This window comes from Oncorhynchus mykiss, chromosome 10 (genome assembly GCF_013265735.2).
Source record: "Oncorhynchus mykiss isolate Arlee chromosome 10, USDA_OmykA_1.1, whole genome shotgun sequence".
Lineage (NCBI taxonomy): Eukaryota > Metazoa > Chordata > Actinopteri > Salmoniformes > Salmonidae > Oncorhynchus > Oncorhynchus mykiss.
The window spans coordinates 76860633-76885180 of NC_048574.1; the positions used below are offsets into that span (position 1 = coordinate 76860633).

At 46.3% G+C, this 24548-nt stretch overlaps 2 protein-coding genes across 4 annotated transcripts; one reads left to right on the top strand and one right to left on the bottom strand.

The window, feature by feature from the left end:
• Nucleotides 1-1416: 1416 nt before the first annotated feature.
• LOC110497198 (UPF0462 protein C4orf33 homolog) lies at nucleotides 1417-9375 on the bottom strand. 2 transcript variants are annotated; one of them, XM_036934008.1, is made up of 6 exons: nucleotides 9061-9375; nucleotides 5865-6051; nucleotides 5033-5093; nucleotides 4894-4945; nucleotides 4236-4435; nucleotides 1417-2334 (listed from the first exon to the last, which is right to left on the bottom strand). In XM_036934008.1, exons 2-6 carry the CDS (start codon nucleotides 6043-6045, stop codon nucleotides 2241-2243), a joined length of 588 nt encoding a protein of 195 aa, XP_036789903.1. In that variant the 5' UTR covers nucleotides 6046-6051; nucleotides 9061-9375; the 3' UTR covers nucleotides 1417-2240. The 2 variants fall into 2 exon arrangements, with proteins under 2 accessions (XP_036789903.1, XP_036789902.1); XM_036934007.1 differs by having other exon boundaries at nucleotides 8952-9151.
• LOC110531901 (sodium channel and clathrin linker 1-like) lies at nucleotides 9071-24348 on the top strand. 2 transcript variants are annotated; one of them, XM_036934005.1, is made up of 23 exons: nucleotides 9071-9486; nucleotides 9952-9997; nucleotides 10226-10296; nucleotides 10836-10888; nucleotides 12571-12643; nucleotides 12814-12869; nucleotides 12970-13111; nucleotides 13538-13660; nucleotides 13908-13973; nucleotides 14608-14678; nucleotides 14972-15062; nucleotides 15145-15236; nucleotides 15357-15420; nucleotides 15519-15632; nucleotides 15702-15869; nucleotides 15964-16062; nucleotides 19069-19215; nucleotides 20667-20809; nucleotides 21002-21194; nucleotides 22061-22257; nucleotides 22638-22716; nucleotides 23539-23634; nucleotides 24031-24348. In XM_036934005.1, exons 2-23 carry the CDS (start codon nucleotides 9964-9966, stop codon nucleotides 24091-24093), a joined length of 2235 nt encoding a protein of 744 aa, XP_036789900.1. In that variant the 5' UTR covers nucleotides 9071-9486; nucleotides 9952-9963; the 3' UTR covers nucleotides 24094-24348. The 2 variants fall into 2 exon arrangements, with proteins under 2 accessions (XP_036789900.1, XP_036789901.1); XM_036934006.1 differs by lacking the exon at nucleotides 15702-15869.
• The last annotated feature ends 200 nt before the right edge of the window (nucleotides 24349-24548 follow it).

Sequence of the window (24548 nt, forward strand, 5' to 3'; positions counted from 1 at the left end):
CATATGGAGTGTTCAAGTTGTCTGAACGTGTCAGTGGGAAGCACATCATATGGAGTGTTCAAGTTGTCTGAACGTGTCAGTAGGGAAGCACATCATATGGAGTGTTCAAGTTGTCTGAACGTGTCAGTAGGGAAGCACATCATATGGAGTGTTCAAGTTGTCTGAACGTGTCAGTAGGGAAGCACATCATATGGAGTGTTCAAGTTGTCTGAACGTGTCAGTAGGGAAGCACATCATATGGAGTGTTCAAGTTGTCTGAACGTGTCAGTAGGAAGCACATCATATGGAGTGTTCAAGTTGTCTGAACGTGTCAGTAGGAAGCACATCATATAGTGTTCAAGTTGTCTGAACGTGTCAGTAGGGAAGCACATCATATGGAGTGTTCAAGTTGTCTGAACGTGTCAGTAGGAAGCACATCATATGGAGTGTTCAAGTTGTCTGAACGTGTCAGTGGGAAGCACATCATATGGAGTGTTCAAGTTGTCTGAACGTGTCAGTAGGGAAGCACATCATATGGAGTGTTCAAGTTGTCTGAACGTGTCAGTGAGGAAGCACATCATATGGAGTGTTCAAGTTGTCTGAACGTGTCAGTAGGGAAGCACATCATATGGAGTGTTCAAGTTGTCTGAACGTGTCAGTAGGAAGCACATCATATGGAGTGTTCAAGTTGTCTGAACGTGTCAGTAGGAAGCACATCATATAGAGTGTTCAAGTTGTCTGAACGTGTCAGTAGGGAAGCACATCATATGGAGTGTTCAAGTTGTCTGAACGTGTCAGTAGGGAAGCACATCATATGGAGTGTTCAAGTTGTCTGAACGTGTCAGTAGGGAGCACATCATATGGAGTGTTCAAGTTGTCTGAACGTGTCAGTGGGAAGCACATCATATGGAGTGTTCAAGTTGTCTGAACGTGTCAGTAGGAAGCACATCATATGGAGTGTTCAAGTTGTCTGAACGTGTCAGTAGGAAGCACATCATATGGAGTGTTCAAGTTGTCTGAACGTGTCAGTAGGGAAGCACATCATATAGTGTTCAAGTTGTCTGAACGTGTCAGTAGGGAAGCACATCATATGGAGTGTTCAAGTTGTCTGAACGTGTCAGTAGGAAGCACATCATATGGAGTGTTCAAGTTGTCTGAACGTGTCAGTAGGGAAGCACATCATATGGAGTGTTCAAGTTGTCTGAACGTGTCAGTAGGGAAGCACATCATATGGAGTGTTCAAGTTGTCTGAACGTGTCAGTAGGAAGCACATCATATGGAGTGTTCAAGTTGTCTGAACGTGTCAGTGAGGAAGCACATCATATGGAGTGTTCAAGTTGTCTGAACGTGTCAGTGAGGAAGCACATCATATGGAGTGTTCAAGTTGTCTGAACGTGTCAGTAGGGAAGCACATCAATGACACGGCTCCACGGGACATCGTTTATTTAATGTATTTATTTGATAGGCTGCAGCTCATCTACGTACATTAACATTCCATAAGACAACAGTCCTATATGGATCCCAGAAGTAATGACGACCCAAGAGCTCATTTAACATCATTACAAAAAAAGGGCACATATGGCCGTTATCTAATGACTACTAATTATCTCAATGTCTGGCATGCCAAATGGCACCCTATTCCCTATGTAGCTTACTACTTCTGAAAAGTAGTGCACTAAAACAGGGAATAGGATGCCATTTGGGATGCCAGACAATCCATTTTCATTTGCTCGGGAGTAATTGAAGCAAAACAGCCTTACTCCAGCTTCAGCACAGTAGAATTGGTCACAATGATGAATTACAGACATATTGGTGTGTGATGATCAATGCATTGCACGAAACCATGAATCAAAAGTGTAAACTCGTCATGATGAGCCTTCATCTAATTGAATAACAATGATACTCCCACAATGAATTGGAGGTAGCATTGAAAATGATCAAATTCAATGGTCTTTCATTTCAGAGAGAAAGGCATAAATCTATAAAACAGAAAGCACAGATATAATACACTTTGATTCTCACTTTCATTCATAGAAAAATAGAATCTAGAAACCCCTTCATGTGTGTTTTGAACCAGGCCTCAGGCAGTCGGTAAAAGGCAGTTTGAGGTGAGGTGTTAATACCATCTGACAAACTGGTAACATATTTCATCCAGTCTGACATCATTAACTAATCAAGATCGATCGTTCCTCCTCCGTGACTTTGGTCGCACCCGCTGTCATCACGCGCGTGTGTTCCAGTGTGTGTGTTCTCCCGACTCATCACTTTCCCTTCCAGAGATCCGACTCGGGCTGGACCCAGTCCCCTCCCATGATGCTTTGCAGGCGAAAGTCTTGGAAATATTCCAAGAGGTGGCTGCGTCGAGAGAGAGAGAGAGAGAGAGAGAGAGAGAGAGAGAGAGAGAGAGAGAGAGAGAGAGAGAGAGAGAGAGAGAGAGAGAGAGAGAGAGAGAGAGAGAGAGAGAGAGAGAGAGAGAGAGAGAGAGAGAGAGAGAGAGAGAGAGAGAGAGAGAGAGAGAGAAAAAAAAAAAAGCAGTCTGTCAGTTTGGTAACACACACAATCTGTGAATTTGCGAGACACGCGCGCAAACACACCCGCACACAGAAACCTGTGAATTTGCATGTAATTTTCTCAGTGTAATAAAACATGGGGCTGACTATTGGAATCTGTCCACTGACAGCTAACACATCTAAGCACTGAATACTTATGCAGTGGTGGAGAGGTGTCTCTGTCACACACACACACACACACGGAATAGTTATGCAGTGGTGGAGAGGTGTCTCTGTCACACACACACACACACACACACACACACGGAATAGTTATGCAGTGGTGGAGAGGTGTCTCTGTCACATACACACACACACACACACACACACACACTCCGTCATCTAAACATATTTTTAAAAGTAGAGTTGGCAGTGTGTGTGTGTTTGTATAGACTCGGCAATGCAGTCTTCTCCAGAAAAATGCTCTGTAAGAGTTTCAGCCTTGAACATTGTGTGTCTGAAGAAGGAAGAGACTGTGTTCGGACTAAAGAAAGGTAGACAGACATGAACCCTCCTTTTCTACAGACAGACATGAACCCTCCTTTTCTACAGACAGACATGAACCCTCCTTTTCTACAGACAGACATGGACCCTCCTTTTCTACAGACAGACATGAACCCTCCTTTTCTACAGACAGACATGAACCCTCCTTTTCTATAGACAGACATGAACCCTCCTTTTCTACAGACAGACATGAACCCTCCTTTTCTACAGACAGACATGAACCCTCCTTTTCTACAGACAGACATGAACTCTCCTTTTCTACAGACAGACATGAACCCTCCTTTTCTACAGACAGACATGAACCCTCCTTTTCTACAGACAGACATGAACCCTCCTTTTCTATAGACAGACATGAACCCTCCTTTTCTACAGACAGACATGGACCTTCCTTTTCTACAGACAGACATGAACCCTCCTCACAGTGAAAGCAGACAACAAGGTTTTACTCTAGGATTTTGCATGTGCTTATCTCCATTCCATTCATTTTTTATACTGAAAAACTCCCCAGTCCTTAACGATTACAAGCATACCCATAACATGATGCAGCCACCATTATGCTTGAACACATGGAGAGTGGTACTCAGTAATGTGTTGTACTGGATTTGTCCCAAACATAACACTTTGTATTCAAGACAAAAGGTTAATTGCCTAGCCATATTTTTTGCAGTATTACTTTAGTGCCTTGTTGCAAACAGGATGAATATTTTTTGAATACTGTATGTTTTATTCTGTACAGGCTTCTTTCTTTTCACTCTGTCATTTAGGTTAGCATTGTGGAGTAACTACAATGTTATTGATCCATCCTCAGTTTTCTCCTATCCCAGCCATTGAACACTCTGTAACTGTTTTTAAAGTCACTATTGGCGTCATGGTGAAATCCCTGAGCGGTTTCCTTCCTCTCGGGCAACTGAGTAAAAAATAAAACATAAACAAAAATACAGAATTCCACTTTTACATTATGGGGTTTTCTGTGTAGGCCAGGGACAAAAATGTGTTTTTTTATCAAATCAAATGTATTTATATAGCCCTTCGATATCTCAAAGTGCTGTGCAGAAACCCAGCCTAAAACCCCAAACAGCAAGCAATGCAGGTGTAGAAGCACGGCAAGCATTTAATCCATTTTACATTCAGGCTGTAACAACAACACAATGTGGAAAACGTCTGGGGCTGTGAATACTTTCTGAAGGCAATAAACAGACTCACAAGTTGGGCTTCTGCCCCTCCACGAGGTCAGCCTGGGGGACAGGGTAGAGGGACTCGTAGGTACGCCCCGCACCGGACCCGTGGATGGCGTACGAGTTCATCTTGTTCACGTTAGGGGGGAAGTAGCACCAGGGGAGAAGAGCCTCACCCTCCCACCTGTTTCCTGTGATGGTTGCCGTGAACGACAGGGGCAGTTGTTGCTGGAAACAAAAACAAAAAATAGGTTTTAAACCAAACTGATGACTGTATCTGTTGGACCCTTAGATTACTGTTAGGGCAAGTGACGAAATAGAGGTAAGTCTGTGTGAATATAACTTGATGAAATATATTGGGGCAGAACTAAATATTTATAAGATATGAGTGTAATACATTGTACTCTTTCATTGTTCATTCATTCATGCATTAATTAATTAATTCATCCATCCATTCATTCATGCATTAATTCATTCATCCATCCATTTATTAATTCATGCATTAATTCATCCATGCATTCATTCATTCATGCATTAATTCATCCATCCATCCATTCATTCATGCATTAATTCATCCATCCATTTATTCATCCATTCATTCATTCATCCATCCATCCAGTCATTCATCCATCCATCCATCCAGTCATTCATCCATTCATAGGGAGGATGTGAGGGTGTTCACTTACCATGAATGCGTGACCTCTTCCAGAGAGCAGTAACACCAAGTGTTGTCCATGTCTGCAACAGAAGAGTAATAATCAGTATAGTGCTACTGGAGAACCATCAATCAGACCATCAACGCCTCTAGAGAACGGCTCTACTTACGGACACACTTCCACCTCTAGATAGTTCACAGTAGTACTGTCCAGGAAGAACGCCTCAACCACTGTAGAAAAATAACATGAAAAGGGTTATATTATACGCATTGAAAACCATCTTGTTGTGCCTAGTGGCCTAAAGTAGGATGACTGAAAAAACGTCCACAAACAACATAAAAAATGAGCAATCAACGATACATTCAATATTCACTTCACAATTATTATGATTTAATAGTAGTAATAGTTATGATTATGCAATTACCCCCACGACCAGAACAAACCACCACTGTTCTCTCTACCCACCTTTATAGTCCCAGAGGCCAGGGAAGGGCTGTCCTGTTATAACTCTACCTTTATAGTCCCAGAGGCCAGGGAAGGGCTGTCCTGTTATAACTCTACCTTCATAGTCCCAGAGGCCAGGGAAGGGCTGTCCTGTTATAACTCTACCTTTATAGTCCCAGAGGCCAGGGAAGGGCTGTCCTGTTATAACTCTCTCTACCCACCTTTATAGTCCCAGAGGCCAGGGAAGGGCTGTCCTGTTATAACTCTCTCTACCCACCTTTATAGTCCCAGAGGCCAGGGAAGGGCTGTCCTGTTATAACTCTCTCTACCCACCTTCATAGTTCCAGAGGCCAGGGAAGGGCTGTCCTGTTATAACTCTCTCTACCCACCTTCATAGTACCAGAGGCCAGGGAAGGGCTGTCCTGTTATAACTCTCTCTACCCACCTTCATAGTACCAGAGGCCAGGGAAGGGCTGTCCTGTTATAACTCTCTCTACCCACCTTCATAGTACCAGAGGCCAGGGAAGGGCTGTCCTGTTATAACTCTCTCTACTCACCTTCATAGTTCCAGAGGCCAGGGAAGGGCTGTCCTGGAGGGCCGGAGGGACCAGGAGGGTTGTTGAAGAAGGGAGCAGACACCTGCATCTTCATCCCTCCATCCCCGGGAGAAAACGTCACCTTCACAGGGTCATGATCCACAGGAAGGCTGTCCCATGTGGTGCTGATCACAAACTCCATCTCAGTCTGACAGAGAGAACGATATGTTATGGGTTTTGCTGTTTTGTATATACAATGGGATTAGACTATGCTGTGTAAAGACCAACAGCCAAGTCCCAGATCTGTTTGTGATATCATGTTCATTCCCGGGCTTGACAATGAGTGCAGGAGTTGACAGCAGCACCAATACTAGGGAAGTCAAACATTCAGGCTGCTGCATACACTATGGAGGATAAATGGAACTATGGAGCGAATTATGGAACCATGGAGGCTAAATGTAATTATGGAGACTAAATGTAACTATGGAGGCTTAAATGGAACTATGGAGGCTTAAATGGAACTATGGAGGCTTAAATGGAACTATGGAGGCTTAAATGGAACTATGGGGGCTAAATGGAACTATAGAGGCTAAATGGAACTATAGAGGCTTAAATGTAACTAAGGAGGCTTAAATGTAACTATGGAGGCTTAAATGGAACTATGGAGGCTTAAATGGAACTATGGAGGCTTAAATGGAACTATGGGGGCTAAATTGAACTATGGAGGCTAAATGGAACTATGGGGGCTAAATTGTGTTCAAGAGCATTTCTTTACTCACTCAAATGGTTATACGAGTGAGAACTAGGTGTAATTGTTGCAATAGCTTTTGATTTTGTCATATATAATTATTTTATATTGTGCTAATTACCCCTAATGTGGACAGTTGGTATTACTATCTTACACAAGCTTGCATTTTCAACGGATAAATGGAGTGGATTTACACCTCATTTTAACCTCACGTTGGCGATGTTAATATACACGTTTACAGTCATCAAGATGATACTAAATCGATTGCTTAAAAACAGATTTGTATACTTGGTTTGGTATCATTTATTTTAGCATACGTGCCTGTCCGTCACAGGACTTTGAACACAGTTGATCATTTTCAAACTCAACTACAAGGAAAAATAGTGTCACTCTCTTTATAAAAGTCGCTGGCCACAAACAAATACACCGATTTGAAAGTCAAGCTATCGCCAAAGACAGTCAAGCTATCACCAAAGACAGTCAAGCCCTGTCACTATGTAGATCTACCGGTGAGGTGGTGATTCGTTGAAATGATCCAATCAGAAAAGTGTTGTTTCTCTTTTCTTATTGGCCGTCTACCGGAAACACTATGGGTGGAGGACGCTCAACCTGTCAGAATTACAGTGTGCTCAGATTCCCTGTCTGTGTTGAATAGTTTATCATCTGACAAATCTAATAGGAGTTACTTACTTTTTGGAGGCATTCATGTTATTATGGAGAATCGTTGGATCCCAGCCAATTTGGGTGTGGAAGGGAAAGAAATTGTAGACCAGATAGCCAAAAGGGCTTTAAAACTAGACATGTTTGATATTGATGTTCTACTGGGTAGCAGTGAGGCCAAATGTAAGATCAGAGCCATTCTGATAGATGTGTGGCAGAAGAGATGGGACTCTTCTGGGCTGGCTTTTATATGTCTTCCAAACAAAGGTCGCTGGACCAAGACTCAAAGGTCAGAAAGATTGTGTTTGCTCGATTGCGCACACATTGAACTCGTCATTACATGGTTGGTAAGCATGCGAATGGTTTGTGTCTGGAGTGTATGGTCGATGAAATTGTGGAGCTTGTGTTGTTAGAAGTATGTTGAAGAGAGGGAAAGATTCAAGTGGAAGGTCATTGATATTGGACGGGGTTTGGAAGGGGTTTGGGGGATGGTGGAGGGTCTTGGACGATATTCTGCTAATTTTCTCATTGATGGAACATTTGATCTCAATACAGTTTTTTGTTTCCAAAAATAAAATCTGTTTCGAACTGAGTAGACTTCACCCGTTGCCAAGGTTTCTGAAAATTGCGTTGTTTAAGACTGCAAAGTAGGCGTTCCCTAACGAAAATAAACTAGAACGCGCCAATAGGCTCTCGCTAGTTCGTGCTTGGCTCTGCCCACCTCCTTGCTAGTTCTGCCCACTGTGATTAATTTGCTCCCATTGGAAACGTCAGGCTGTTGTCTATCTTGGGTTAGTTAAACAAATATTTTTAAACACTGTCGCACAGGGAGATTAGGTCATACATGGCTACTACATGTTCTCATCTCTCGACAGGTCTATGTTGTATACCCAAGTTCGATATGGTTTGTCTTTTAGACGAGCGCAAACGTTACATTTCGCCGCGGTTATTGTCCCGTTCCATTGATTTCTATACAATATCCAGGGATTCATTTGCGCGCATTATTGATTACAGTAAAACAAGCTAATCCATTCTAGTATAGAATGGCCTCTTGGTAAATGCTGTCGTGTGCAGTTTATAAGGTGCTAATTTAGCAAAATATAGGTGTGACACGTGTGTAGGGCGTTTTTTAAATGTTTGGTATTCAAATATCACAAACAATTGAAGCGTATCATGATTATTATTTTGGACATTTAAAACGGGTGTTTTGACACTGGGCTAAAAATCTAAAGTCGGGGGCATATTCATCACGCCGATTCTGTAGCAAAACGTTTCTTAAATGGAACGAAACGGAGGGATGAATTTGTCCAATTTTAACTCTCGATCAATTTTGGGAAATGATTACCCCTGTTTGCTTCGGTTTGGTTCTTAAACGGTAAATGGTTTGCGTAATGAATACACTCCTTGAAACATCAACATTATAATTTTCCAATTTATGATTTAGGAATAAACAGGATTTTACTTCATCAAATAAAAAACTACTGAATGAGTCCAAAAACATGCTTCGATTTACTGATTCTGATGACAACCGAAAACACAAAATATTATTGCCTACTAACACGTCTGAGACCAGGCTAAAATAAGCCTGCCCTGCACACTGGTGCCAGCATGGTAGACCAAGAGCAGTGTTATTCGTAGTAGCCGCATAAGTATGGCACAATGCAGTAATTTGGAAAACATAAAACTTGTACTAAACTTACCATTTTAAGTTCTGCGCATGTAAGTACATAGAGGAAGATAACCGCTTTTAGCGACACCGATGTCCACGATCGGTGCATCATGACTGATAGGAAGGCTAACGTTACTTACTTTGTAAGAAGATTAATCCAGTTTCGCGCTGGTGTGATGCCTATATATTTAGCTTGTTATCAAAATACATACAGTAGCTCGTGCCAAAGAGATAATGCACTTTCAATGGAGTATCAACTTCCTGGTATGATCATATTATGATATATCTTCCATATCAGATGTTCTTGGGTGGAATAATTACGGAATCAGTTGGCACGCAACCCAGTACAACAGTCTCGAAGTACATTTGTTTACATATTGAAATGGCGTTTCATATCTAATTGATTGATGCCAGGTTTAAACTGTGTTCCAGGAAATAGGTGGAACTGTTTGTATGTTTCTAATTTATGGGGGCAGAATAGGCGGTTGCACTTCTTTTTTGTGATTGGTTTTTCAGCCGTGCCCTTCTTTAAATCGACGGCGGAAGGATTATCGAGAAATTAAACGGTTAGTTTAATTTGTTTGCTTTGGTGTAAAGATGGAATTGCACATAGCACAATTAATCGTATAGCTTGTAGCCAACATTATTTGGTCAGATTACGTGATATGTGCAAGCGAAAAGCTGTTTTTACCCATTGAAATGTTTGTCGCTCACACGATATCACACAGCAGTCAGTGCCTGCTGACTCAAAATTTGCTTAGCTAGTTACGCCTAGTAACCCGCCAGCTATCAGTAAACATTAATTCAACAACATTGTTGTTTTTCAGGGTCATGACAAGGGCTCGCCCAGCAAATCAACTATCTTATTCCCCGAATCTTTTGAAAACCACCTGTTGATTGTACAAGCCTGTGTTGTGTTTGTAGCAAGCTTGTGTTGTAACTAGCAAGACAGAGGGCATGTATGGTTTACGGTAGCTATAGCTAGCTATCGATCTCTTTTTAAGTAATATGTGCGGTCTTTTCTTGTGCAGATTCAATGCAAGATGTCCACTGAAGTCGAGTTTTTGCGTGATCAAGGTTAATTGCATAATCTCTGAATACTAGTCTTGTTGTCAGATCCATTTTAGCCATAGCCTACCTGTGATGCAACCAGGAGACTTTTGAAAGAGTCCAGCACAATGTCAAAATTCTCTTGGTTGCATTGCAGCTAGCCACAGCCATACCCATTTTCATAAGCTTTGCATATTATATTTATGTCATTGTTATTGTCTACCATCTGATTTCATACTGTATTTATCATTGCAGTACAAAGGCTGAACTCTGCCTTGAGTCACTATCAGGATAGGCACCGCTCTGAAGCCACATCAGCACCACAGGTACTGTAAGGTGTGAAAGGGTTTTGCTGGGATATAGCAACAGTCTGTTATTAATCCGTTGTAGTCGACACTGCTCAGTGCCAAAAAGATAAACCAATGTTCGTTAGCAATGGTCAAACATTAGCTGCTAGCCTATAATGTACTTTTTACTCCATACATTTTCCCTGACACCCAAAAGTACTCCTTACATTTTGAATGCTTAGTTGCACAGGAAAAGGGTCCAATTCTCACACACATCAAGAGAACATCCCTGGTCATCCCTAATGCCTCTGACCTGGTGGACTCACTCAACACACATGCTTAGTTTGTAAATTATATTAAATTAAGTATTTTACCAGGTGACTCACTTTTACTGGAGTCATTTTTCTATTAAGGTATCTTTACTTTTACAATTGAGTACTTTTTCCACCACTGCTGCACACTGCCAAAAATATAAACCACAAAATATGGCCTAGATGATGCAATCCATTAGATTTTGAGTATGAGTAATACTAGGAGGAGTCAGGCCTGAGAGCTTTCTAAATGCTCTGTTTCTGCAGGGTGAAGAGGAGACTCACGCAGAGACCCCAGCCCCCTGGCTGTCTGACCAGAGGTAAGAGAGGAACAACCCGAGCCCCGCTGTCACCCAACAGTGACATGGCCCTCTTTAGCATCCAAAGCATATGTGTGTCCCCTAAATGGCACTCTATTCACAAAATAGTGCACTTCTTTTCATCAGTGCGCTGCCCATAGGGTTCTTGTCAGAAGTAGTGGAGTAGTGTGTCATACGGAACACAGCCCATGTTCCAGCCTCTTAAAGGTTAAAGGTCGTGTTTTGCTGAGGGTGGGCTACCTGTTTCACCACCAGTCTGAAGTAAAGACCAAGGGTCAAAAACCAACATTGACACGACAACAGTGAAGGAAGTTCTGAATGTCCACTTTTTTCTTCTGCTCACTGCCCTCTTCTTCTAATGATGAGAACCAACAAAAAGATGTCAACGCTGATGACCACTGCTTTACTGTTGCAACACTTCACTCTATATGCTGCGGCTATGTAAAGTCCAATTTCATTGGACATGGAAGACATCTCTCACCATCCCATCTGGAGACTTTCTACACCCATCTCGCAAAATATGTCGAGCTCAGATCTACAGCACATTCAAAGATGGAGAGTTAAAATATGATAAACCTCATAGCACCAACAAGTGATACCTGTTGCTAAGACGACAAGTGACACCTGTTGCTAAGACGACAAGTGACACCTGTTGCTAAGACGACAAGTGACACCTGTTGCTAAGACGACAAGTGATACCTGTTGCTAAGACGACAAGTGATACCTGTTGCTAAGACGACAAGTGATACCTGTTGCTAAGACGACAAGTGATACCTGTTGCTAAGACGACAGGTCACCTGTACTGACCAGGAGACCTTTGAATCTCTAATGTAACAGCGTAGATGTTTTCTCTTATCAATCTACATCTTTATCACAGTTAATAAGGGTGATGTTTAACTCTTGACTGGAAAAAAACAGTTTAGTTGGTCTAACTTTTTACATCAGCAGGGCTAGTGTTAGCGAAGTTTATGTTTTTGTTGCAATTTCCTCGGCCACGTGCCAAATACAACAACTGTTTTTAGAAACGTTGTTTATTTGGTGGTTCACTAGACGACGTGGACTATTTGAGTCTGAATGTCTATATTTGGAAAATGATACAGGTCAGTAGTGTTAAATTAAATGTAAATAAATAGTTACAGTGACTGTGATTGTTGGTTTTCTTACCCACCTTAGTTGAATGCATTGACTAAGTTGCTCTGGATAAGTGTTTGACAAATTAGCAATAGGTCATTCCAGTCTGATATAGGTGATTTCCTGTATTGTGGTTGTGTTCCAGTCTGATATAGGTGATTTCCAGTATTGTGCTTGTGTTCCAGTCTGATATAGGTGATTTCCAGTATTGTGCTTGTGTTCCAGTCTGATATAGGTGATTTCCAGTATTGTGCTTGTGTTCCAGTCTGATATAGATGATTTCCAGTATTGTGCTTGTGTTCCAGTCTGATATAGGTGATTCCAGTCTGATATAGGTGATTCCAGTCTGATATAGGTGATTTCCAGTATTGTGCTTGTGTTCCAGTCTGATATAGGTGATTCCAGTCTGATATAGGTGATTCCAGTCTGATATAGGTGATTTCCAGTATTGTGGATGTGTTCCAGTCTGATATAGGTGATTTCCAGTATTGTGCTTGTGTTCTAGTCTGATGAAGGTGATTCCAGTGTTGTGGTTTGTGGATGTGTTCCAGTATAATGGCTCCCCTCCTATCAGAGTATGACCGTCACATGGAAGACATGACTGAACAACTGCAGAGCTACCAGGTGAACATTTGTCCAAATTATCCCTGTTCTGTTTGTTCATTCATCTTTTGGTGTCTGACTACAACAAAATGTAAGGATTGTGTTTTACATTGGAGATATTTTATGATTGACTACAATATATTTCCAAAGTGATGGACAGTTAATCTTTACCTCACACTTTGAACTCCAAGATGCAGATGACTGCCATCAGACTGAAGCTGGACACGGTGGTCAAGGAGAATGAACGGTACGGTTTAAACTTCAGTTCTCTGACCACAGCCTGCCGGTCCCTTTTTACACCAATGAGGTAAGTTAATGCTGTGTGTGTGTTGCCGTCTCCCATCCAGGCTGCATGCCGAGCTGAGGGAGTCCGTAGAGAGGCAGCTGCAGACCCTCCCAGTCAGTACAGGACCAGGGGTGGAGGGACACACACTGGGGGACGAGGGGCTCATCAGCAACCTTCACCAACAGATACAGCTCTCTGTACAGGTTAGTCTAAACACCTCCACGTGTGTGTGTGACGATATGGCGTGTGTGTGTGTGACGATATGGCGTGTGTGTGTGTGACGATATGGCGTGTGTGTGTGACGATATGGCGTGTGTGTGTGTGTGTGACGATATGGCGTGTGTGACGATATGGCGTGTGTGTGTGTGTGACGATATGGCGTGTGCGTGTGTGACGATATGGCGTGTGTGTGTGTGACGATATGGCGTGTGCGTGTGTGACGATATGGCGTGTGCGTGTGTGACGATATGGCGTGTGTGTGTGTGACGATATGGCGTGTGTGTGTGTGTGTTACCTGCATTATAATACACCCTACTGTAAGGCTCTCTGGATGAGACCATATGCTGAGTGACTAAAATGTTGTGTGCATATATTGAAGTGTGCATATATTGAAGTGTGTGTGTGTGTAGGAGCGAGACCAGGCCATGGAGCTGTGGCGGGCCTCAGCCCAGGAGCTGGACCGTTTACAGCAGCTCTACCAGATAACCACCTCTGACGGACAGCTCCATGTTGCCGAGCAACAGCGCCTCAAGGTAGATCCTTCTCCCAGTTTGGCCCCCAGAGGGCAGCGTTGTTATGGATTTCATCCCTCTCCCATTGAGATCAGTGAGTGGAGCTGATCGTTGCTGCTTCTAAACCTCTGTAATGCTAGAAGTTGGTACAAGCTTTGAGTTTTACTTTGTGTCCGTAGTTCAGATTAATTCAATGTCGTTGTCTAAGAGGAAGTGATGTGAGGGAAGTTGTCATTAACACCGCCCCCTTATTATTTTTTTGTCATAGGATCAACTGATCCAATTCCAGCAGCACGTCCAGAAACTCCAAGTTACCAATCAGAAACTGGAATCTGTAAGTTGCAGCCAATCACTAGGTCAAATATATATGTGTGTGTGTGTGTGTAACGTTATAATAGTGTTTCTGATATCGAATGTAGAATATTGGATCATTGGTAAATAATGAATCTGTTTTACACATGGCCACAACACTAACTAGACCAGTCAGTCTGTCTGTCTGGCTTAATGCTTGCAGACAGGAAGGAGCCTAATCCATTTGCTCTCCTAGCTTTGCCCCATGCTTGTTACACACACTATCATTCTGACTTCCTTACTCACTTGCTCGCTAACTGGCTTTTCTGGATTGACTGTTACGTCAGAGACTTGCCTGTAAACTAACATGACAGTACAGGTTTACCTCACACACACCGGCCTTCTGCTTCTGGAGAGTAATGTATCCATCTTCTACATTATTAATGAGGAGTGAGGCCAGGGCTTTCCTCTCTCTGTTTCTGTCTACCAGGTAGTGCTTCTGTATTGTAGTGTGAGGAGTTGTGTGTGTGTGTGTGTGTGAGACATTTGGTGTTTGTGAGAAGTTTAGTGTGTGTGTGTGTGTGAGACATTTGGTGTTTGTGAGAAGTTTAGTTTAGTGTGTGTGTACTGAAGCCATCATGCCTCACCGGCGCGCGTGTCTCTCGTGCCACACTCAGACCAACCAGCAGTTCCTGAAGACGCTGACAGAACAGAGCACGGATATGGAGGAGCTACGCAACCAGCTCAGGTACACACTACTACAGTTTCAAAATGGCTGCCAATTGTCCCCAGGACAGATTACTGCAGATCCAAAATGGCCTCCTACATTTAGATCCAAAATGGCTCTCAGGAATGTAGCTCTTCAGGCAGTGCTACTGCAGAGAGCAGGGTTAATTTGTTTCTCTCTTTCCACTCCTACTGCATATCCAAAATGGCCTCCTACATTTAGATCCAAAATGGCTCTCAGGAATGTAGCTCTTCAGGCAGTGCTACTGCAGAGAGCAGGGTTAATTTGTTTCTCTCTTTCCACTCCTACTGCAGATCGGCCAAAGCAGATCTGAGGATGGCCACAGCCAAGGTGGAGGAGATGACCAAGCTGATGCAGAACGTCCAGGACCAGATACAGAGACGGGTAGGAAGCAATAGGGCTTCTAGTTCTCTGCCGTAGTTTACCATAGCAGAATTGAACCTCAGTCCCTTTATCGTGTGTGTAGGAGGACGATGCAGCAGAGGCTCATGGTAGAGAGGAGGCCTCAGATCGAAGACTCCACCATCTCCAGTCAGCCCTCAGTCAGCTAGAGGCCAGGTGAAACACACCTGTAATCCTCACTCCAGTTCCTCTTCCGGACTCTTCCACAGGAGGCTGAGTGCATCTCTCTTCAATTCCTTCTGCTAAACTCTTTCTGTCCCCATCTGTCTCCTGCAGGTTGAAGGCAGCCAGCCAGGAGGCTGAGGGTGTACGCAGGGAGCAGGTGGTGTGGGAGAGGCAGGTGGGGAACACTGTAGTTTTTGGTATCCCTATTTTAACGTAGTATCTACAAGGTCATGTCGCTAAATAGCGCGGTGTATAACGAGGTGTACCCGTCAGGTGGGGGAGCTGCAGGTGCGCTGTGCCTCTCTGGAGGAGGAGCGCTACGAGGCCTTCTCCAAGGTCAGAGACTCCATCCAGCTGGCTGAGGAGGCCTCTCTACAGAAGGACCAGGTACATACAGTCTTCTACTGCTACGGTCTGCTTCCCTGGACACAATCTAACCTCTCTCTGTCTCACCAGGTCAGACAACCTCCTCTCTACCCCTTCCTTCACACCCTTCACTCCTCTCTGTCCGGTCAGGGACTGTCTGTCATTCAGCATAACGCTGCTGATGGTGATGGTGGTATATATCTCTGTCCGGTCAGGGACTGTCTGTCATTCAGCATAACGCTGCTGATGGTGATGGTGGTATATATCTCTGTCTGGTCAGGGACTATCTGTCATTTAGCATAACTCTGGTTGTGATGGTGGTATGTGATGGTGGTATGTATCTCCCTATCAGGCCCTGTTGAGAGAGAAACAGAAATCTGAGGAGCTGGACAGGATGAATGAAGCCGTCAGACAACTGATCCAGGATGCTGCCATACGCACCAGGAAAGAGGTGTCTCTCAACTCCTTTTTCAAAATGCTAACCCTAGTCCTCCCCAACTGTACCCTAACCCTTGTCCCGGCATCCTGAACCACCCTCTCTTACCCTAGTCCCGGCATCCTGAACCACCCTCTCTAACCCTAGTCCCGGCATCCTGAAACACCCTCTCTAACCCTAGTCCCGGCATCTTGAACCACCCTCTCTAACCCTAGTCCTGGCGTTCTGAGCCACCCTCTCTAACCCTAGTCCCGGCGTTCTGAGCCACCCTCTCTAACCCTAGTCCCGGCGTTCTGAGCCACCCTCTCTAACCCTAGTCCCGGCGTTCTGAGCCACCCTCTCTAACCCTAGTCCCGGCGTTCTGAGCCACCCTCTCTAACCCTAGTCCCGGCGTTCTGAGCCACCCTCTCTAACCCTAGTCCCGGCGTTCTGAGCCACCCTCTCTAACCCTAGTCCCGGCGTTCTGAGCCACCCTCTCTAACCCTAGTCCCGGCGTTCTGAGCCACCCTCTCTAACCCTAGTCCCGGCGTTCTGAGCCACCCTCTCTAACCCTAGTCCCGGCGTCCTAAGCCACCCTCTCTAACCCTAGTCCCGGCGTCCTGAGCCACTCTCTCTAACCCTAGTCCCGGTGTCCTGAGCCACCCTCTCTAACCCTTGTCCCGGCATCCTGAGCCACCCTCTCTAACCCTAGTCCCGGCATCCTGAGCCACCCTCTCTAACCCTAGCCCTGGCATCTTGAACCACCCTCTCTAACCCTAGTCCTGGCGTTCTGAGCCACCCTCTCTAACCCTAGTCCCGGCGTTCTGAGCCACCCTCTCTAACCCTAGTCCCGGCGTTCTGAGCCACTCTCTCTAACCCTAGTCCCGGCGTCCTAAGCCACCCTCTCTAACCCTAGTCCCGGCGTCCTGAGCCACCCTCTCTAACCCTAGTCCCGGCATCCTGAGCCACCCTCTCTAACCCTAGCCCTGGCATCCTGAGCCACCCTCTCTAACCCTAGCCCCGGCATCCTGAACCACCCTCTCTAACCCTAGTCCCGGCATCCTGAACCACCCTCTCTAACCCTAGTCCCGGCATCCTGAACCACCCTCTCTAACCCTAGTCCCGCCATCCTGAACCACCCTCTCTAACCCTAGTCCCGCCATCCTGAACCACCCTCTCTAACCCTAGTCCCGCCATCCTGAACCACCCTCTCTAACCCTAGTCCCGCCATCCTGAACCACCCTCTCTAACCCTAGTCCCGCCATCCTGAACCACCCTCTCTAACACTAGTCCCAGCGTTTTACCATAGTGTTTCATTATCTCCAATACATCAACAGTACACTACTACCTCAACCTGTTAGGCTGCTTCTTCCTGACCACGTTCTCTCTTGATGCTGTGTTCTCAGTAGAGGAACGGCGCTGCTTCTTCCTGACCACGTTCTCTCTTGATGCTATGTTCTCAGTAGAGAGCTGCCTCCTGACCACGTTCTCTCTTGATGCTGTGTTCTCAGTAGAGGAACGGAGCTGCTGCCTCCTGACCACGTTCTTTCTTGATGCTGTGTTCTCAGTAGAGGAACGGAGCTGCTGTCTCCTGACCACGTTCTCTCTTGATGCTGTGTTCTCAGTAGAGGAACGGAGCTGCTGTCTCCTGACCACGTTCTCTCTTGATGCTGTGTTCTCAGTAGAGGAACGGAGCTGCTGCCTCCTGACCACGTTCTCTCTTGATGCTGTGTTCTCAGTAGAGGAACGGAGCTGCTGCCTCCTGACCACGTTCTTTCTTGATGCTGTGTTCTCAGTAGAGGAACGGAGCTGCTGTCTCCTGACCACGTTCTCTCTTGATGCTGTGTTCTCAGTAGAGGAACGGAGCTGCTGCCTCCTGACCACGTTCTCTCTTGATGCTGTGTTCTCAGTAGAGGAACGGAGCTGCTGCCTCCTGACCACGTTCTCTCTTGATGCTGTGTTCTCAGTAGAGGAACGGAGCTGCTGCCTCCTGACCACGTTCTCTCTTGATGCTGTGTTCTCAGTAGAGGAACGTAGAAGACTAAGGACACTGCTGACCTGTAAAACGACTAACCTAAATCGAAACTAGCCCTAACTTGAACTATAACCAAACCCTAACCTAATTTTAACCAATTCTGAAATGATCTGTTTGCAGCTCAGCAGTGTCCGTATAATTTTTCCTTGAGGAACTCCCTGACCTGACTTCTCTGCCTGGCTGTTTACCAGGGAGGGACTGTGATTACCATTCTATTAATGGCTCTGATTTAAGATCTAACGCCCCAAGCCTGTTAATGTTAGCCTTCACCAGGCTGTCAGACACGGGTCTAAATGTAGACGTGCCTGGACACTGAAATAGCACACACTCACAAGCTGCAGTGTGCATTTCACTGTGGTGAAACCAGGGGTGCAGCTCTCTGCATTTCCCTCTGAAAAGCCTGACTTACAGAATATAATTGTTTTGTCAAGTTTAATTATTTGTATTTTTCCGTGATTTTACCAGGTAAGTTGACTGAGAACACGTTCTAATTTACAACAACGACCTGGGTAATAGTTACAGGGGAGAGGAGGGGGATGAATGAGCCAATTGTAAACTGGGGATCATTAGGTGACCGTGATGGTTTTGAGAGCCAGATTGGGAATTTAGTCAGGTCTTCGGAGTTAACACCCCTACTCTTACAATAAATGCCATGGGATCTTTAATGACCTCAGAGAGTCAGGACACCCGTTTAACGTCCCATCCGAAAGACGGCACCCTACACAGGGTAATGTCCCCAATCACTGCCCTGGGTCATTGGGATATTTTTTAGACCAGAGGAAAGAGTGCCTCCTACTGTCCCTCCAACACCACTTCCAGCAGCATCTGGTCTCCCATCCAGGGACTGACCAGGACCAACCCTGCTTAGCTTCAGAAGCAAGCCAGCAGTGGTATGCAGGGTGGCATGCTGCTGGCTAAAGTGACAGAGCAGGTAGAATATGTGGGATGTATACTATCTGTTGTTACTTCAGGTGTTCTTGACTAGTTCTGGATTGTGTTTCTTTTAGGTAGAGAACGTACGTAAACAGTGCAACTCACAGATCCATCGGATGGCTGAGGAGTTGTCGGCTCTACAACTGGAGTGTGCAGATAAAGAGTCTCAGATGGAGAGGTCCATGAGAGAGATGCGGGCAGTGGAGGAGGAACTGGAGAAGGTGAGGGGGGGTTGTGGAGGAGGAACTGGAGAAGGTGAGGGGGGGGTTGTGGAGGAGGAACTGGAGAAGGTGAGGGGGGGGGGGGGTTGTGGAGGAGGAACTGGAGAAGTTGAGGGGGGGGGGTTGTGGAGGAGGAACTGGAGAAGGTGAGGGGGGGGGTTGTGGAGGAGGAACTGGAGAAGGTGGGGAGGGTTGTGGAGGAGGAACTGGAGAAGGCGAGTGGGGTTGTGGAGGAGGACCTGGAGAAGGTGATGGAGTGGAGGAGGAACTGGAGAAGATGGGGAGGGTTGTGGAGGAGGAACTGGAGAAGGTGAGGGGGGTTGTGGAGGAGGAACTGGAGAAGGTGGAGGAGGAACTGGAGAAGGTGAGGGGGGGGTTGTGGAGGAGGAACTGGAGAAGGTGAGGGGGGGGGGGTTGTGGAGGAGGAACTGGAGAAGGTGGGGAGGGTTGTTGAGGAGGAACTGGAGAAGGTGAGTGGGGTTGTGGAGGAGGACCTGGAGAAGGTGATGGAGTGGAGGAGGAACTGGAGAAGATGGGGAGGGTTGTGGAGGAGGAACTGGAGAAGGTGAGGGGGGTTGTGGAGGAGGAACTGGAGGAGGAACTGGAGAAGGTGAGGGGGGGTTGTGGAGGAGGACCTGGAGAAGGTGGGGGGGGGGGGTTGTGGAGGAGGAACTGGAGAAGGTGGGGGGGGGGTTGTGGAGGAGGACCTGGAGAAGGTGGGGTGGAGGAGGACCTGGAGAAGGTGAGGGGGGGTTGTGGAGGAGGACCTGGAGAAGGTGGGGTGGAGGAGGACCTGGAGAAGGTGAGGGGGTGGAGGACCTGGAGAAGGTGAGGGGGTGGAGGACCTGGAGAAGGTGGGGGGGTGGAGGACCTGGAGAAGGTGGGGGGGGGGAGGACCTGGAGAAGGTGGGGGGGGGAGGACCTGGAGAAGGTGGGGGGGGGAGGACCTGGAGAAGGTGGGGTGGAGGAGGACCTGGAGAAGGTGGGGTGGAGGAGGACCTGGAGAAGGTGGGGTGGAGGAGGACCTGGAGAAGGTGGGGTGGAGGAGGACCTGGAGAAGGTGGGGTGGAGGAGGACCTGGAGAAGGTGGGGGTGGAGGAGGACCTGGAGAAGGTGGGGGGGTGGAGGAGGACCTGGAGAAGGTGGGGGGGTGGAGGAGGACCTGGAGAAGGTGGGGGGGTGGAGGAGGACCTGGAGAAGGTGGGGGTGGAGGAGGACCTGGAGAAGGTGGGGGGGGGGGGGGGGAGGACCTGGAGAAGGTGGGGGGGTGGAGGACCTGGAGAAGGTGTGGGGGGGGGGGAGAAGGTGAGGTGATTGGGGAAGAAGTCATACTATTGTTTTATCAAACTGGATCGTACATTCCTACAGGTGGTGGAGGAACTTTATGGGGAATGGAGGTTATGAAGAGTTCTAATGCATTATAACCTGTTCCTATGTCATCTGTACTCCAGGTGTATAAGGAGGGTAGAGGAGAGCCAGAGTACAGGAAGATGGAGGTCCTCCACCAGAGGTCTCTGAATGCTGAGAGACTGAAGGACGACATGAACATCACCCTGCAGAGCACACACAACAAGATGAAGAAACTGGAGATGGAGTGAGACACATATTTCTGTGTGCTTAGTCTGAGCTGCTGATCTGAGATCTGTGTTCAGCTGTTAAGTGTGCTTTTTTTTAAAGTCTGCCTGTCATCTGTCTGGACCCAAGTGTATACAGTACTTTGTAATCTAAATTCCCCCTCTGTCTCTTCCTCCCTTCTCTCCCTCCTCCCTCCCCTTTCCCCCCACAGCTACAGTGAGGAGTTGTCCCGGTGCCAGGAGGAGGTGCGGCGGCTGCAGGGGTCTCTGTCTGCAGCCAGGGAGGACTGCAGCGGGGTCAGCGAGGAGCGGCTCCAGCTGCAGCAGGAGAACATGCAGCTCCGCAGGGAGATGGAGGAGCTACGCAAGGCTAGCATGATGACCCAGAGGAGAGCTAAGCAGCAGGTGAGACTACCTGGTTAAGCACCTTTAAGACCAGACTGGATGCAGTATGAACGGGAGGGATCAGGGTAGAGGAAGGACAGGGATATAAACCAACTATGCAAGGCTTTGCTGCTCGCACAGAGACGGGCGTAACAACACGTAAGACCAGTCTGCAGAAACAGAGATGAGGAGGCAGGTAGAAGGAAGGTGGGAGATGAGGAGGGAAGCAGGTAGAGGAAGGTGGGAGACAGGTCTAGCAGGTAGAGGAAGGTGGGAGATGAGGAGGGAGACAGGTCTAGCTGGTAGAGGAAGGTGGGAGATGAGGGAGACAGGTCTAGCTGGTAGAGGAAGGTGGGAGATGAGGAGGGAGACAGGTCTAGCTGGTAGAGGAAGGTGGGAGATGAGGAGGGAGACAGGTCTAGCAGGTAGAGGAAGGTGGGAGATGAGGGAGACAGGTCTAGCTGGTAGAGGAATGTGGGAGATGAGGAGGGAGACAGGTCTAGCAGGTAGAGGAAGGTGGGAGATGAGGAGGGAGACAGGTCTAGCAGGTAGAGGAAGGTGGGAGATGAGGAGGGAGACAGGTCTAGCAGGTAGAGGAAGGTGGGAGATGAGGAGGGAGACAGGTCTAGCTGGTAGAGGAAGGTGGGAGATGAGGGAGACAGGTCTAGCAGGTAGAGGAAGGTGGGAGATGAGGAGGGAGACAGGTCTAGCAGGTAGAGGAAGGTGGGAGATGAGGAGGGAGACAGGTCTAGCAGGTAGAGGAAGGTGAAAACAAGATGAGGATTAAACAGGTGGGCAGGTCAAGTCGGAGACACTCACAAACGCACCCCCCCCCCCCCTCACTTCCCCCCTCACACCCACCCTCACTTCCCCCCTCCTCTCCCCAGGTTTCCCAGATGGAGCAGGAGTATTCCCTAAAGGAGCAGGGTCTGGATGCCCGGGTCAGGGAGCTGGAGGAAAGCAGTAGGAGCTCCAGTGCTGACCTGACCCGCCTCCTCTCTGCCCAGCAGAAGACCAGCCAGCGCTGGAAAGAGGAGGCCAAGACCCTCACCCTGACCTTCCACACCAAACTCACCAGCCTCAAGTTAGTTCAATGTACTGGGTACACCTGTTTGTATATGACCAATAAACTGTGATCTGACCTTCTTACTGACACTCCACCATAATAGCCCAGTGTCCATACAGGCAAGTCTACAAACTCACCAATTTGGTTTGAGGACGCCCACCTTTTCTGTTCTGCTTTGAACTTCTGAGAAGCTGTTCTGGCTCTTTCTCACTTTGCAGATCACAGTAAAAACGACGTTTCAAGCCTCCTACGCACAATGTAGAGGGGAGAGATTGACAGGCTACGGACCAAATGGCCCACTGTTTGACACAGTTGCTAGTTGATGAGAGGATGTTTTGATATGAGTATGTGTTTGATGATTGGTCGATGACCACTATGACACGTTGTGTTGGTTTCAGGGGTGAGCTGAGTCGACAGAAGCAACGTTGTCAGGAACTGGAGATCCAGCTGGTGACTGACCACGAGACCATAGTAGAGGTGACTCTAACACACGCATACATACATACATACACGCATGCATACATACACACACGCATACATACATACATACACGCATGCATACATACACACACGCATACATACATACATACATACACACACACACATACACACACACACACGCATGCATACATACATACATACACACATACATACACACACACACGCATGCATACATGCATACATACATACATACATACACACATACATACACACACACACGCATGCATACATACATACATACATACACACGCGCATACATACATACATACATACATACATACACACGCATACATACATACACACGCATACATACATACACACACGCATACATACATACATACATACACACACACACATACACACACACACACGCATGCATACATACATACATACACACATACATACACACACACGCATGCATACATACATACATACATACACACGCGCATACATACATACATACATACATACATACATACACACGCATACATACATACACACGCGCATACATACATACATACATACATACACACACATACACACACACACGCATGCATACATACATACATACATACATGCATACATACACGCATACCGTTTTATAGAAGATTTTAAAAAAGGAACAAAGACAATTGTTCAACTTAGTGAATTCAACACACTACTCCACACCTTGAAACCAATAGCAACCCGCATCATAATGAATATAATGAGGAAATGTGATGTCAGTGTATTGTTGCTGGGTCCAGTAGGGGAAGTGTCTCTAACGTTGTGGTTGAAATGTGTCCTGTTGTTGTCTAGTACGAGAGGCAGATGGCAGAGTATCAGGAGAAGAACAGTCGTCTCCAGAGGCGTTTGACTCAGGCAGAACAGAGGGCAACTACAGCCTCACAACAGGTACTAGGGGTCTTACACTGGGGCCAGGGAGAGGCGCACACTGATGATGTCAGCTCAGTTGTCTGATATCACCACAGGGTCATATTTATTGGGCACGCTGTAGTAAAACAGTTCAAAAACGTTGTGCAACAGAAACTCAAAGGGAGTTATTGGACACGTGTAGGTAGTCCCTCCCTGTTTTAGTCAGTGTTACTTAGTCTGCTGTCTCATGAATAGGACCCTGGATCTTATTGAGATGAGATGCAGTACTGGAACGCTGCACAGCTAGAAACGGCGTGTCTCCTGTCCCATATAATCTTCATGGACACACGTCTTTGAAGAAGCCCTGACACTGAGAGGACTTTGTTGGCTTTGACTGTTTCTAACACACTCATTTTTCTGTCTTTTCTCTTTCAGCTGAGTGTAATGACGTCACAGAGGAGAAAAACATCGTCCATGGCAGACCTGGAGTCTCTATAGCGGTGTGCAGGGATGGAACTTAAGGATTTTGGGCACTTGTCCGCTGTGCCTTATAATAATACAAAATCTAACATTTCACTAGCTGTTGGGCTAATTGGCTACATTTTCTACTAGCCAGTCTGAGGTGTACTAGCATCGGGCTAGCTCAATTTCCATCCCTGACTGTGTGCATTGCCAACCATTTCTACAGAAATGTCTGTTATGGATTTATGCCATTCACTGTGATGTCTGTTATTAAAATAGATTTAAATTGTCTTTCTGGTGTGTTTTCTTGTCGTTGTTAGGAAATATTTTTGTGGTCATTATTTCTGTGGTCCAACTTTTTGTGGTCATTGTGTTGGGAAATATTAAAATACATTTTCTTAGGTGTTGTCAGTGTAAAATTTGCTTTCTGTGATCATTGTTGGGAAGTATTTAAATCCACCTTTCTGTGGTGGGGTAAATGAACTAAATGA